Source organism: Haliaeetus leucocephalus, unplaced genomic scaffold (assembly GCF_000737465.1).
Source record: "Haliaeetus leucocephalus isolate CR32 unplaced genomic scaffold, Haliaeetus_leucocephalus-4.0 Scaffold351, whole genome shotgun sequence".
Taxonomy (NCBI): domain Eukaryota; kingdom Metazoa; phylum Chordata; class Aves; order Accipitriformes; family Accipitridae; genus Haliaeetus; species Haliaeetus leucocephalus.
In genome coordinates, this window is record NW_010972787.1 from 857,528 (window position 1) to 869,825 (window position 12,298).

The 12,298-nt window shown below is 46.6% G+C and overlaps 1 protein-coding gene across 2 annotated transcripts in view; it reads left to right on the forward strand.

Moving 5' to 3' along the window:
- The window catches only part of LOC104834925 (E3 ubiquitin-protein ligase RNF213-like), a 12,387-nt gene extending 296 nt beyond the window's left edge, over positions 1-12,091 (forward strand). The window contains exons 2-17 of one of the 2 annotated variants that reach the window (XM_010572598.1): positions 682-763; positions 1,155-1,189; positions 1,288-1,382; positions 1,758-1,908; positions 2,050-2,211; positions 2,378-2,473; positions 2,894-3,148; positions 3,347-3,479; positions 4,469-4,552; positions 4,804-4,972; positions 5,107-5,302; positions 8,070-8,147; positions 8,689-8,889; positions 9,091-9,180; positions 9,591-9,751; positions 11,125-12,091. In XM_010572598.1, coding sequence (XP_010570900.1) covers positions 682-763; positions 1,155-1,189; positions 1,288-1,382; positions 1,758-1,908; positions 2,050-2,211; positions 2,378-2,473; positions 2,894-3,148; positions 3,347-3,479; positions 4,469-4,552; positions 4,804-4,972; positions 5,107-5,302; positions 8,070-8,147; positions 8,689-8,889; positions 9,091-9,180; positions 9,591-9,751; positions 11,125-11,302 — 2,166 coding nt within the window. In that variant the 3' untranslated portion in view covers positions 11,303-12,091. Of the gene's footprint in view, positions 1-681; positions 764-1,154; positions 1,190-1,287; positions 1,383-1,757; positions 1,909-2,049; positions 2,212-2,377; positions 2,474-2,893; positions 3,149-3,346; positions 3,480-4,468; positions 4,553-4,803; positions 4,973-5,106; positions 5,303-8,066; positions 8,148-8,688; positions 8,890-9,090; positions 9,181-9,590; positions 9,752-11,124 lie in introns of both variants that reach the window. The other variant, XM_010572599.1, reaches the window with a different exon arrangement.
- Positions 12,092-12,298: the final 207 nt, after the last annotated feature.

A 12,298-nucleotide genomic window follows, 5' to 3' on the forward strand; every position in this document is an offset into this window, starting at 1 on the left:
TGTTGCAAACACCATATGGAGCCTTCTAGTTCTTCTGCTTCCTTCCGGACAGTCCACTGAGAGCAAACTGAGACTGTCCATCACTATCCGTATTAAAAGTGGAGGATGCAGCCTGCTGAAGATGCCCATCTCTTTCCAGTAAGTCTAAGGGAGCCTGAGGGTCTGCCAAGTATTAGTTGTTGACTGAGCTTATACGACTCAAATCCTAACCCAAACTTCTTCACTCTGACCACAAATATGCCAGCTGTCAGGTAAAGATAAACTTTTTACTAGACTAGGCCCTCCCTTGCATCTATGATGCATAAATTGTTCCTGTTATTTGAGAAGTGCAGAAAGCAATTGAGACGTGCATTGCCCATCTCTTGGCTGTGAAGACAATGGCAGTGTCCAGATCCTGCTCCTTCCCTCTGAATCCTCAGTTTGGTAGGCAGATACCAAAGAAGTGATGAAGATGCTAACTTGGGCATCGCTGTTCTTGTAAGCCCAGCCATCCTCAATGCATCTCCAGTTGATGTAATGCTGTGTCCCTTGGTCCATGTCTCAGTCAAGCTTTCATGTACCCATTTGCACCTAATGTGTTTATCTCAAGAACTGTTATTTCTCCAGTAGATGAGAAGCAAACTAGGAAAATGGTTACATAGTTCCTCAAATCCTTCTTTACACCAGTGTTTTCTTTCTAAGGGGTCCTACCTTCCCACCATGCCTGGAGACCTGCTTTTTGACCAGAAGAACTGGAAAATTGGTCAATATGATACATCTTGGAGTAAGTGCTGGGGAAATTTTACCTCAGTCCAGCCCAGCTGCTCCTATGTGGATGGCAGACACAGGGAACTTGCTATAAATGTGCCCTGAGACAGACTGGCCAGAGGATGGAGGGAAAGGGGGAACAGGTGGATGGAGGGAAGGGTGGCTTTCTTTAAGGCTACCTCTGTGCTTCTGTTGAGTACTTTACCAACTTCCTTTTGGCTGCAGCAACCTCAGGTCCATTTATGGCAAACTCTGTGAGACCAGATCCCAACAGATGGGAAGAAGGTCTTACTTGAAAAAAGTCTGGGCTGTTGCCCTCCTAGTGAAATCTGGCTGTGCTTTTATCATGGAAGATTTTGTAATTGGGAGAAAATTGACTGATTAATCTAATTCCCTTTCATACACAGCTTGTCAGTGTGGCACATACTGGATTGTCACCAATGTAAGTGTCTTTTGGCTTTTTGTGATGCTGAAGGTCTTCTGTATGCTGTTAGGTTTTCTGCCCTACATCTTACACTGCTGTTATTTCTTTACCTACAGTGTGGGTGTCCTGGGGAAGTCAAACAATGCCCATGTGGTGCTGAAGTTGGAGGAATTAATCACAAACCTGAGAAAGGTTTTGTGAGGAAGGAAATGTAAGTTGATGCTCCCTGCCCTACAGCCGAAGACTGATGAACAGGGCTGTGGCCACTTGACCCTCTTTCCATTCTCCAGGCACAGGAGAAACACTGTAGCTGACTAAAGCAGGGTCTTTGTGACCCAGGGTCCAATTGCAGGAGGAAATTTTGGACATACCTACTGGGGGAACAGAAATGAAAGAAAGCGTAAGTGGCATGAAACAGCTGGAAAGGGCATTTCTTCAGCAGCAGTTCACCCCTTCCAAAAGTTTCATCTCACCCCAAGTTCACATTTGTTCTGACCCAGTGATGGCCAAGCCTCTGTCAATCTTAACTTACATAAGAGGAGCCCAGTCATTGAGAGTGTAAATTGAATTACATTCCTTATCACAGCACAGAGGATAAAACAGGAAAAGGATACATCCTTGGGAGCCCTTCAATACGGACAAATGAATTGGAGAGAGACCTGTCGCCTGCCTCTGTCTGTCTTGCAAGAGCTCTGCTGCCTTCATCCATGCTGCTGGGAATCTATACAGATAAACAGGTGAGACAGCTCCTACTTCTTTTCTCTCCCTTACCTCCTGTCTGTCTGAAGCCTGCAGCTTCCACATGATGAATAACTTCTGCCCTACCCTGGGAGTAAGCTTTCTTCAGAGCTAAATTAAGAAACCACCCTGTCTTCCAGGCAATTCTGAGTCTGATGGCAGAGAAGCCAAAGGATGTGGCAAAATTCTTCTGGGACCATCTTGAAAAAGATATTGAATGCCTGGCAGAGGCACTTAGCAGAAACACGGAGGATGCCACAGTGACTGTCCATCTGTTTCTCCAGCACTTGAACAACCGTACAACAACTGAAGGTACATTCCATGCATAGGGAGGGTACCAGCAGGCTTACATCACGTTGGTTTTCACACAGCCACTGGAAGTGGTGGTTCTCATCCCATGAGTGCAGCTGTTCTGCACAGACTCCAGTGTCTACTGGGTGAGGGTCCTTATTTTGCTTTGCATTTCCTACAGGACAAAACACGGCCTTGAATATTTTGCTTAGGCAAGAAGACCGAAGACAGTGGGAAACCTGCTTTAAAACCCTGACTCAGCCATTCTTCCAGGTATGCAAGGGACTGGTCACTGAGTTTCCAGGTATCCCATGTACAAACTACCACTTTGCTAGGGATCAAGTGCAGAGCCCACATGGGCTCTGGTGAATACCCAGACACATCCAATGAACTGGGACATTCCCACACACAATAAACAGGTTTATCACCTCTTTTTTAAGATACTTTTTCTATGCTGATGCAAATCCCCATTACAAAAAATGGCTCTATGCCTTGGAGGGCAAGAAAATTCCCTGTTGATTTCTTCTTAGGCAATTTTGTTCTTGTCCCAGCTTCATTCTTCAACAGGAAGTTTTTACTGTCTCTTCCCTTTCTTCAGAGCCACCATTGTCTTCCCTCATGAGAAGACTTGTAAGTCCTCCCAAACCCTTTTGTAACAAAAGGCAGCTCCTAACAGCCCTTCAAATTCTGCAGGCCTTGGAGCAGAGCCTTACTTCTGTCAAGCAGCAGAGGATGAGAGATCCTCAGGGCTCCAACCTGCTCCTACAAATAGCTTATGGCCAGATGACTCCTTTCAAAGACCAGCCAAACCTTGGACTGATTGGCGTGTCCTACATGTGGAGATTTGAACAGAAGACATCCATCCAGACTTTGATGCATCTCCTTCAGCAAGAACACAGAGAGGGTGAAGGAAACCCCTACCCTGTTCTTCTGGAGCTCATGTCTAAGGTTTGCTGTAGAATCATTCCTCCCCTTCAAAGCAGAGACAGGCACCATTGTTGGTGTCAGTGGGGCACCAAGTTGACTCATTTCCCTGTATTTCCCAGTACAGTGCCCTTCTCCTGAATACCACACAATGCCAGACACAATCCTGGTTCCTCAGATAAGTGCAAGGATAGCAAAGTCATGCTGAATTTTCCCTTCCAGCTCCAAAACATCCAGCATGTCCAACACCTGCCTGACATTTTCAGTCTGCAGAAAGCTCTGATCCACTTCTTCCAGAACAGCCATGGAGGGGAAATGTACTCAGTACAACAGTTTCTAGACCAACATGGTTCAGGTATGACACGGACCTATTCCGATCCCAGTAAACTGGCCTCTACCACTCCTCAACACCCACAGATTCTGCTCTAATGTTACAGCAGGACCTGTGATTTCTGTTGCAAGCTGTGAGGGAGCAGAAAACACAAGACTGCTCCATGAGGGAAGATGAGCCAAGAGCTAAGGGTGACCATAGCAGTGAGCAGGGTGCAGTCCCACAGTATTGGGGCAAGACAAGGGTAGTGATAGAGCCAGTTTCTGTCAACAGACAAGGGATCACACCACCAGGGAAGGTAATAAGACCAGGAGGAGTCTAGGAAGGCCAGCCAATAAGTTATGAGAGCAGGACACAGGGCTGCTTACAACTCAGGCACTGCCCTGAGCTTTCATGTGTCTCCTGGGCCCATGGGGAAGGGGTGAGGCAGAGCCCCCAGGTCAGGCTGCTCAGAGCTATTAAGGCCTATTAGTGCCCTCAGGGCCCTGACACAAGTTCACAGTGGTGACTTTTTCAGTCATCTCCATCTTTATGGCCATCTTTGGGGTTTGGGGGAGAGGGTAGAGATCTCTGAGACACTTGAATGACCTCTGAAACATTGGAATGGGTCTTGAGCAGATTGCCTCCCACCCTCAGAGTAAGTATAGCCAGCAGGACTTGAGAAACTTGTAGAGACTTTTCCTGATGTTTCACCTATGAATGGGCAATGTACACAAGACAGGTTTTTAAGACTGTAAGCAGGTGTATTAGCACGGTGCATGTGAGCTGGAATTCGGCACCTGGCATTCTTAATGCCAGATATGGTATAATATGGGCTAGAAAAAAATTAACTCTGGTTAAGCTTGGAGCCACAGCTGTGAATGGCAACTAAGGCCCAGCCTAACACACTTTACTGAGCAGTTGCACACCCTGAGATATATCTTTCAAGGAGACAAAAATAAATCTTTTTCAATTCCTTTTTCTTGGGAGCATGCATTGACACTGCTGTTTTTCTCCCCTCTCTGTGCCTGAAGAGGACCAGCGTTCAGCTTTCTGCCGAGCTATAGGGACCATCCAGAAAGTCTGGAGTAATATCAGAATGAAACCACTATGCTCAGGTATTTTGACTTCCCAGGTATTGTTACTTCCCTTTCCTAAGCCATTGATGAAGGCTAGAACCCATGCCAGTTGCTGGGCTTGCTTTGTTTTGACCCTCTAGCTGAAAACAAATTAAAAACCCTTCCAAAAATTCAAAACCTAATATAAAAAAACTCAAAAAGGTTTTAACAAAGGCTAGTCAGTTTTCCCCTTGGAAGAATTCTTCCTAACACTACATGAGGCAGAAGAGAAACCCTCCATTTTGTTACAGATGTCAGAGTCCCCCTGGACCTGTTGCAAAAGGACATCAATGCCAACACTGCTGTCCTGAAACTCCTCCCAACTCCACTTTCTATTGGTTACCTTGTGACGAGGCTTCTCATACAGCTCCAGAACAGTTGTGTGGACACAGCTACACGGATCACAAACGAACAGCAATGGTACATTGCAAACCATCCCTCTGGAGCAAATCAGGACTCGTCTAAGAGCTGCACGTGTCACTGATTGCAAAGTGGGATGAGGTAAGAAGCAAGCTGCTATCCTTAACAGCAAAGGGTAACTTCTTCTTTCCCAGGATCATCTCTGCAGAAGAAGTGAAACCATCTTCAGTGCTGAAGATAACTGAGAATGATCTGATCACTGCGACACTGGCCAACTCCCAGTATGTGATAGAGGAAGACGGCACCAAGACAACCCATTTTGACTTCCAGACACTGCAGCGGCAAGTGATCCAACATTTTATCAGTGGGAGACCTATCATCAAAGTTCAGCATGACGCATTTTCGGCACAAGCCAAGTTGCAGTCCTCCAGGCCAGCAGAGGGTGTAGGATTTTACTTCCAGCACCTGATACCTCTCCAGAGCTGGAGGAAATACAAATGGGGTGCGTGTGCGTTTGGCCACCCACCACTCTGCATCTGTCTGCATTCCTTGGATTGTAACAGTTGTGTGGTCAAAAAACACACTGTGCTCGGCAAACCTTGGTGGTGTGAATGGCAATGTGCGCCTTTCTGTTCAAAGCCTGCAGGGGAAGTTGGCCTGGATTTTTCTTACAACCAAGAAGGAGTCAGACACTATCTAAAAAGACTCAAGAGAGTTGAGTTCCTGGGCATAGTATAGGGCTGGGGTCTAATGTGGGTCCATATTGGAGAAGCCAGTCTTCTGCTGTGGTATTCATCTTCACTTACATTAGCCTTTGGCTTTCCTCCAGAAGCTCTCAGGGGACCAGGTTTGCAAACGGTTATTCACATCTGAAAAGGCAGGCCAGAGGTACATACCTCAAAAATTAAGTCTTGCAGGACAGCAAGGAACTTAGGTAACTAAGTCCCTTCAGCCCATTTAAAACTTCCCATAACCCTCAGATGGTTATGTAAACTTCAGCTGGGGTTCTCCTATGACTGCTGGTTGTCCCAGCTATTTCCTATGTCAGAGGAAGGGCCTACTGGGTGTTTGGAGTTGTGAAATGTGAAAATCTGGCCACAAGGGAGTGAGAAAAAGGGGTTCAAGGGCATTATAACATGGCTGTCATGTAGTGATTCAGGTCCACATGCTTGTCCTACAGTAGTAGAGTAGGATAAGGAAAGAAACTGACACACAGTCACAGAGAAACTGAAAGAGTTTGGCTGGAGGCACCTCTGAATGTTTCTGGTCCAATTGTTTTCTCCAAGTAAGGATAACTTCAAAGCAAGAGCAGATTGCTCAGGCTGTTGTACAGTTGAATTTTGGAAATCTCCAAGGGTAGACATTCACCACCTCTCTGCTCCTCTGATGTTTTAGCACCATCACCGTGAAAATGTTTTCTGCATGCTTAAGTAGGAGATCTATGGCTGCCCCTTGTCATTATTGCTTTCACTGCGATCCCCCTTTTAGTAGTGGAAGAACAATTAGATTCTTCCCACAGAGTTCTCTTTTATAGGGCGAACAATCCCCTGCATCCTGTTCTGCAGCCCCTCAATCATCTTGTTGGTCTCTGCTGGACTCGCTTCAATTCGTCAATGTCTCTTGTACTGAGGAACCACAAATTGGACACAGTACTCAAATGTAATGTCATAAATGTTGACTAGATGGAAAGAATCACTTCCCCCAAGCTGCCGGCTACACTCCTGCTAATGTAGCCTGGTGTGCACATGGCCTTTTTCACCATAAGAGCACACTGCTGACTCCTGTTCAACCTGTCTACCAGGACACACAGGTCTTTTCTGCAAAGCTGCTCCAAGCTGCTCTGCTCTCAGCCTTATGCTGTTGCATATGATTGTTCCATCCCAGATGCAGGATTTTGCATTTGCCTTTGTTGAACTTCATGAGGTTCCTGTTGGCCCATTTCTCCAGCATGTTGAGACCCCTCTGAATGGCAGCCATGCCCTCTAGCATATCAGCTCTTTTCCCCAATTTGGTATCATCCACAAACTTGCTGAGATGTCATGTCAGTTGTTGCTGAAGTATCTTAACAACATCAGCCAGCTCCCTCAGCACCATTGGATGTGTTCTGTCTGGTCCCATGGACCTGTCTCTATCCAGCTGTACTGGGTCTGGCTGAGATGGAGTTAATTTTCATCATAGCAGCTTATATGGTGCTGTGTTTTAGATTTGTGACCAAAACAGTGTTGATAACACACTAATGTTTCAGTTATTGCTGAACAGTGTTTGCACAGCATCAAAGGCCTTCTCCATTTCTCATTCTGCTCCCCCCCAGTGAATAGATTGGGGATGTGCAGGAGGTTGGAATAGGACACAGTCAGGCAGATGACCCAAACTAACCAAAGAGGTATTCCAAGCCATATAACATCATGCTCAGCAATAAAACAGAGAAGAAGGTGTTTTAGGGAGGTTAGTCACCTTTTGCTCGGGAAATGGCTGGGCATTGGTCTACCCATGGGAGGTGGTGAGTGGTTGCCTTTGCATCACTCATTTTGTTTTCTCACTTTTATTCTTCCTTTCCTTTTTCGCCATCCCACTGAGGGTAAGGAGGGGAGGGAAGTGAGTGAGCAGCACTGTGGTGCTTAGCTGCCACAACAGCAACTTATCTCAGTGGTCCCTAATTTGGTCCTCTTTTTTTTTGTGACATGCCTTTAAACTTTGCCAGTAAACACAGAGGACTGAAAGCAGGCCTTTACAATAAAGAGTGAGGCAAAGAAAGCACCGGATATCTCAATGAGTATCTTTTCCATGTCTCTTTGTCAGCAGGTCCCCTTCCTTGTTGAGCAGTGGGCCCAGTTTTCATTTGGTCTTCCTTTTGCTACTGATGTACTGATATAGGAGCCCTTCTTGTTGGCCTTCACATCCCTCAGCAGTTTCAACTCCAGATGAGCTTTGTCCTTCCTATCTCCACCCGTGCATGCCTAGGCAATGTCTCTATATTCCACTTGGGTAGCTCCTCCCTGCTTCTGCCTTCCCTATACCTCCTCTACTAGGCTATCATTGCTACTGGCCCTGCAACCAAGACATGGGTGACTGTGTCCTACTGCATGGTCATGGGTTTCCCATTTGGCCTGTACCAACTGATACTTTCTGTCTTCATAGCCACTCATTTGCTTTCCAGACGGCTCCATCGTTTACACTGAACAGCATGAAGACCCTGCAGCACACAAAAACAAAAGTGAGAGAACAGCTGCAACAGGTACGAAAAGAGCTTACCATCATTTTTTCTATCCAATCTTCCTTCTGCCTTGTAATGCTTATTAATAAGCCACCCCAGGGGACAGAGAGCTCAACAGAGAATACGGCACCCGCAGAATGTGTAAAAAGGTCCAAGTCCAAATCAGGCAGGTGGCTGGAGCCTCACAAGGAGCCAATTTTCTTTGCTGGCTCTAAAGTGAATCTAGGCAACTCACTCAGATGGACTCACCTATACAAGTGTCTAAACCGGGGGATATGGTGACCACAGCATGCCATTCACTGGCATGGTGGATCAGCACAGGTGGCAGCTGTAGGGTTATTGCTCCTGCTTGCAACTAGACTGGGGAACCCATGTCCTTGTAGTGTCTCTGTCTTTCCCATGTAGACCCTGCACGTCACCCACATATCTTTAGCTCTCCCTCTGATAAGAGGACAGAACTGGTGCCAAAGATTCTACAGTCATTTTGCTGTACAGGCACACTTGCAGGACCCAGACCTCATGTGTCAGGGTCACAGTCTGGCTGTATTTCTCCTATTGATAGGAATCACTAAGTGTGAACCAGCTGAAACGGATCATGGCAGAAGCCCGATCAGTGAATGCTATTTCCCAGACGCTTGCCACCTTGAAAGTGGCTGCTGAGTTCCTGGCCGTGACTGGTGGGCACCCAGAGTGCCAGTTGTCTGCGTATGTAAAAAATGAGCTGAAGATGGATGCAGGTGTGGAACAGTTCAGAGAGTTGCCGGTAAGAAAGGCGCTTTCCTTGTACTAAATGGGAAACTGGCTGAACATTTCCATCCCTCATATCCTCCCCTAAGGATTAAGACATCACCTTTTAAGTCACACACTCTTTTGTGAGCTAACCCAGAACATGGCCAACTCAGCCATGGCCTTTCTGAAGAGCAGGAACTGGCTGACTGATTGCCCATGTTTTCTCCTCCTCCAGGTGGTACCAAACACTCAACTGAAGCACATCCTGTCTCTGTGGCAGACATTGTCAGCAAAGAGATCTGTGCTGCTGGTGCAGATGAATCAGGTGAGGGAGACAGCCTGGTTCACAAAACTGTCTACAAGAGCTAGGGGAAGAGAGAAACTTCTTGACAAAGTGGATTTTCTGTGGAAAACTTTGGAATTTTTTAGGAAAACAATAGGAAAATTTTGTGATTTTAATATCTTACCATTCAGCAAGAGCCAAGCAATATTAATCTACTTAAGTCACGTTAAGACCCTTGGAAAAGGGCCATCCACAAGATTTTGTGCTAGAAGCAGTGGTGCTTTCTGGCATGGGTCACACCAGCAGCTGGTGCTGTGGTCTCTGGTGGGCCTGGCATAACAGCCAGGAACAAAGAGGGTCCCAGTTCTACCTCTTCTATCAAATGTAGCCCCCAGACAGTCTTTGTGGGTAGTCCCAGGCTGTCCTCTTGCTGATGTTGTTTGTCATTGCAGAATCCCTTCTGCCTGGTTTCTGAGCAGTACCACGAGGAGCTGAGTGCAGAGCAGGAGAAGGCTCTGACTACTGCACTCTGCACAGTTAACCTGGATTTGTTCCTCATTGAGCTCCACGAGATGATCATTGTGCCTCTGGATAGCTTTGATCCACAGTGGGGGTAAGAGCAGATTTTTCCTGGTTTGTTCCAGGGGTAGATGCCAACTCTTTAGACCCAGATGGAAGGGGTCTTGAAGTCCCTTTTAAGGTGGGCTCTTGAAGCTTGCTGGAGAGAAGGGCCATGCCTTCCAAAAGTGGGAGTTACTGTGGCTGTGATGAGCATCATCGAGTTTTTTTGTGGTGCCCAGATAAAGAGAAGTGGGAGCAAAATACAGCAGAAACCCCAGCACCTTTCATCTGGCATGTCATGGGGAAGCAAGAGAACCACTAGAAATCATACCATCATGGAGTCTTAGGTTGGGAGGGCCCTCTAGAGGTCTCTAGTCCCCCCTTTTCATTAAAGCAGGTCTGACTTCAAAGCTACAGCAGACTGTTTGTCCAGTTGTGTTCTGACTATCTCCAAGGGTAGTGCCACCACCACTCTGCATTGTCCCAGGGCTGCACCACCTGTGTGGAGAATATTTTTTTCATTATGTTTATTCAAGATTTCCACTGTTGCATCTTGTGCTTGTTAATTCTTGTCTTTTCCCTGGGCACTCCAAGAAGAGTCTGGCTTCATCTTCTTGACACTCTCCCACTACATAGTTAAAGATGCATTTGGACTTCCCCTTTACCTTCTCTGCTGAAGGCTGAGTAACCCAGTTCTCTACCTTCTCTTCATATGTCCTGTGCTCCAGATCTCTAATCATACTGGTTGTGCTCCACTGAACTCACTCCAAAAAGTCAATGTTTTTCTTGTACCGGCAGCACAAAATCGGATGCAATCTTCCAGATGTGATTTCACAAGTGCCAACAGTGGAGAAAAATCACTTAACCAGCTGGCTACATTCCTGTTAATACAGTTCCATATGTGTCTGGCCTTTGGAAAAAAAAAAAAAGGATCACGTAAGGGAACAGAAAAGGTGCCCCCTATACAGGACCAATGAGAAACCCCAATGTGCCAATGTGAGGATATGGCCACACCACCTCCCTTTCCCTGTTTCTTGCATAAGAAAGGTCTCCTAATGCCACTGTGACAGCATGACAGGCCCCATGAAGGAGGGAGCTGGGGATATATAGAGTTGAGTACAGGTAAGTTCAGCAAGCTGTGTTATACCTGAGATGGGAGAGGTGGTCAGTGAAGCCGAGAGCTCAGCTTTGAGGAGGCCACAACGTCTGTTTGGGTGCTGTTGACAATATTGACCAACAGTTGCCCACATTGTTGTCTGATACCACCAGAGATGCCCCAGAGACTACTGCCTGGCTTCCAGCTGCGAGGCCATCTCAGGGGTACCAGCACTGAGTGTCATTGACTGCCAGTATTGCCTGCCAAAGGTCAGGGCATTTGGATACCCAGCAGACCAGACACTTAAAATTATCATCTGTCACCCACAGGCTAAAGGAAACTTTCATATCCTTCCTGGGAGACAGGCAAGATGATGCCTCCATTGCGAACCTGACAGGCACTTTGAGTCCAGACCTACTACTGAAGGATGTTGTTTCCATCTGGAAGACAGCTGTGAGGATCAGCAAACTTCATAGCTCTACTTACATCCAGGAGAGACCAACCTAACTCTTGCTTAGTCCCCCAGGAATTAACTTACCTGCAGCTTCTCCAGCCCACTTGTCAGCACCCTGAGTGCTTTAATTGTCCTGACCAACCTCACCAAGACTTTTCACCCATGCACCCACTGTCCACTGGTCCAGGAGCTCCACTTAAGCTTAGCCCTGGGCCTTCTGTCCCTGCCTGAGCTATGTTGTAGGTGCATTGGTGTCCAACCCTGTGCCCTGATAATCCTGATTTGCTCACTAGCCTTCCTGCTTTGACCTTGGACCTGTCTCATCACCTCACCTTGTTTGATGATCATTGGGCAGTCAATAAAATCTGTCTCTGCCCAGGTTCTGTGGGACTGCGCCTGGTCGATGGGGACACTCTCCTGCCTTTTCTGGGGTCACCCTCTGCTCCCAGCTCATTTTCATGTGTGGAACAGCCCCATGCCTGCTGCTCCCTGAAAAAAAATCTCCCCACCAACCATTCAGTTCTTTGCCAAGTTATTGCATCTAAGTTTCAGAGCAGGTTACCAAAAAACAATCAACTGGAAAGGGGGAGGGAAAGGGAACCTCATTTAATGCTTAGTACAGTATTTGTGCTTTTTTCCTAATAGGTGTGATAGCATATTCAAGGCAGCAAAAGTAATGTAAGCAAAAATACGCCTAGAAATAAAAATCAAAAGCAAGAAACAGAGCAGCTGCAGCTCTGCGGCATGGATGAGCAGTGGTACTTCCACAATAAAGACACACTTCACAACTGCAGCGAAAACCCATTTTATATCCATATTTGGGGACTCTGCACCTTGAGAGAGATTATAAGTCACCCCTTCAGTTGGCCCAGATCAGGTCTTCAGTTTTGGTCATCCTGACATAGAAGTACATGCTGTGCTTCCTTACTGGTCCCAACTTTGTTTTCTTTGGTGTCCTCCAAATCAATCCCAGTTCCCAAGATTGAATTCCTCTGGTGATGAGTGATTGACTATTGGTGAGTAATTTATAGCCCTGGGCCTTCAAATAT